The sequence below is a fragment of the Hydra vulgaris genome, chromosome 02 (assembly GCF_038396675.1).
Source record: "Hydra vulgaris chromosome 02, alternate assembly HydraT2T_AEP".
In the NCBI taxonomy this organism is placed as follows: domain Eukaryota; kingdom Metazoa; phylum Cnidaria; class Hydrozoa; order Anthoathecata; family Hydridae; genus Hydra; species Hydra vulgaris.
Window position 1 is genome coordinate 6,477,510 of NC_088921.1, and position 3,361 is coordinate 6,480,870.

General features: G+C 28.7%; 1 protein-coding gene across 1 annotated transcript; it reads right to left on the reverse strand.

Moving 5' to 3' along the window:
* Positions 1-511: 511 nt before the first annotated feature.
* Positions 512-3,070, reverse strand: LOC136075776 (uncharacterized). Its single transcript, XM_065789213.1, has 3 exons — positions 2,836-3,070; positions 1,021-1,356; positions 512-933 (listed from the first exon to the last, which is right to left on the reverse strand). The coding sequence occupies exons 1-3, from the start codon at positions 3,068-3,070 to the stop codon at positions 512-514; spliced, it is 993 nt and encodes a 330-aa protein (XP_065645285.1).
* Positions 3,071-3,361: the final 291 nt, after the last annotated feature.

A 3,361-nucleotide genomic window follows, 5' to 3' on the forward strand; every position in this document is an offset into this window, starting at 1 on the left:
GCACGAGAGAAATATATTGATGTTTTGAAAAATAGATTAAATTGCAATATTTGAGTTAGGACAACTGGAATTGTAATACAACCTAATTTATTTTGGTTATCTGCGAGTCCAGATGGTCTTGTATATGATGAAGAGGCTAATTATTATTATGATTTAATTGAAATGAAATGTCCTAGAATGAAAAAGCACTTGTCTATTCCCGAATGTTTGAATGACAATGACTTTTCTATTGGGCTAGACAATGGACAATGGATTTAAAAAAGATCATTATACTGGTTATTATACACAAATACAAATGGCTATGGGGTTAAGTAATTCCAAGTTTTGTGACTTTGTTGTGTACACATTTAAAGGAATTGCTATTATAAGAAAACCTTTCGACCATCAGTTCTTTTTTGAATTAATTACAAAATTAAATAATTTTTACATTAACTATTTTTTACCACAAGTGTTGGACAATAATGTAAATACCAAAGAAAGTATATTACCCTTTATATGTAAATAAATGTTTTTACTTTTGATTTTTGATAAGTGGTGGCAAAAAGTTACATAAAAGACAAGTTACTGTCCATAGTTGGTTAATTGAACCATGAAACACCAAAGGAATTTCATTACTTATTTGGCGATATACTTTAATTCTACGAATAGCACGTTCTACATGAATTCTCAATGATGCAATGGTTTGACTTTCTGTAGCATCTTCTTTACTTAGCTGTTGTCCATTTAAAAAAGATGATATATTTAATTTAACATTGATTGTGTTTAAATGGTCTGAAATGGTAAACCCACGATCAGCCATAACTGAATCATTTTTGTTACATAGTTCTTTTTTAAGGAAACCTGATCTTACAACAATTTTTTTGTCAGAAATAGCTCCATCATAAAGTTGGCTTATAAAAGTTATTGCTCCTGAAGGAGAAATACCTAACAACCCTTTGTAAGTTACATGATGTTAATAACTAGAGAATAAAGAATTCTGATGTCTCAGTGATGAAGGTTTCTGACAAAACAGTTCAGTACAATCAATAATGCATCTTGTTGATGGAAATGTCATCTTAAAGCTTTCTGGCATAAACTTATTAACTTGTTTGCGTGAAGGACAAATAGGTACACTTCCCAAAGAAAAATATAGAAAGTTTGTCAATGTTGTTAAATAACGAGATGTTGTTGATTTTGAAAATTTAAATAACCAAGATGTGTGCAAAATTGTAAATCCATTTTTTAGCCACACTAAAAACATAAATAACTGATTTTCTGTGTTTAATTTTGTTTTTGGACCAGTTTTTGCCTGATTACCTAACCTGTGCAAATTTTCAGATAATCCTGAGTGGTATTTAGCATTTTCACCCTTTTTTCCTGGATTTTAAAAGTTGTACAAATTAATATGCTGTTCATGTTCAATGCCAGTATATTTTTGAAACAGTTTTTTGTCTGTTGACATATTTTCATAACTAAGTATATGTTTACTTTTATATTGATTCAGTTGATTTTTTTATTTTTTATTTTTAGATTCTAAAATGCTTATTTGAGATTTCAACTCGTGTTTTTTTTTTTTCCAGTAGATCAATTTTGTTTTGTAGTTCAGCACAACATAAATAAACTTTCTCAACCTCAAAATCAATTAGTAGTTCTCTATTGTTAGTTTTAAAATTGTCTTTATTTCTAGAAACGTTTTTAATATCAAAGTTTTGGATAAATTTTCTTTTTTTAGGCGAATATCGCTTTTGTACATCAACTTGTTTTTTAAATTCAAAAATAGATGGAATGCTTCTTTTTTTAAAGTTTTTCTGCCAATATTGGATAAAAATTGAATTTCTTCATTTTTAAAGAGAAGCTCGCATACTAGAGTCGTGTCCTTAATAACAAAATTATCATTACCACCTTTTCTTCTAAATAGAGAAAAAAATTTTGCCCACTTATTTCGACGAGCAGTACTCTTGGGTATTTTAAATAATCCAATTCCTGACTTTTTTTTTGAAAATCGTAAAATGAACTTTTGCATTGTAGAATACAGCAATAAGATCCACTTCCTCCTCCTTTATTTAATTTACAACAGGCAAAATCACTCATGTTAATTTGAAATAATTAAAACTACAATATTCTAATGTTTACGCTTTACCATTGCCTGATGTCATTACATCATTACGTCATTGGAATGCGGGATACGTCTATTACTTTTCTTAACGGTTTCTTTTATTTACGCTAAGCTAAAGTTTAGCGTATTTTTTTTATTATTACCGCTGACCTAGTGTTTGTTTTGCACCACACAAACAAATAAGCCGATGTGAAACATGTTAAATAAAATGTTGTAAAAAATGCCCTGATAGAAACTTATGGAACTTAATAAATTTTTCCTTTTTGAGGATAAGGGGCCCAGTTTCTTTTAGGAGGCCCAGTTTCCTGAGCCGGTATCAGGGCCCAGTTCAAGTCCTCGTACCCTCGTACTGGGCCACCACGTCCCTAATATATATATATATATATATATATATATATATATATATATATATATATATATATATATATATATATATATATATATATATATATTTATATATATATATATATATATATATATATATATATATATATATATATATATATATATATATATATATATACTGCCTAAGGAACCTTAGTGTTGCGTTATTCTCACATAGCCCAACTAATGATTCATACAGTAACTAGAAAATTTTTGCTGCTTACCTTGCAAATATGTTACAAGCCTCAAGCAATTTGCAGAGGGTAATTAAGAATCAAAAGGTGCATACTTAATTAATTTATATACATATATACATACACATATATGAATGTATATATGTATATACATAAACTTACTTGTCAACTCAAAATCTTCAGGTTTAAAATGATGTTCACATATATAAACACGACATGCATCAATCTTCTCCTGTAATGACTTATCAAATTTACGATATTTATTTAAAACTTTAAAAATATCATTTTTCCAGTCAGAATCACATTTTCTTATTGGAATTCGGAAGCTGCTCATAAAGCTGTGCTTATTTGTATAGGAAACTGTACAAGTTGGAAAAGCACAATTCCTTCCAGGCATATCTTGTTTGAAGCTTTGAAAAAAACTGTGAACTTTGTTTGTTTGAACTTTGTTGATTGTTTGAACTTTGTTTGTTTGTTTGAAGATCACGTGACTCGAATAAGCGCGAACAATAACATACAACAATAGACTTCCAGACCATAGTTATATTCTATAGACCATGTTTAAATAAATCTAAAAGATAAAAGTTTTTGCGTAGCGCAAAACTGCTCAACGTAGGCAAATCGCTAAACAAGGCCTACATGTAACATGTATTCCAAATTATAGTTTTAATAAAAAATATTTACCTAC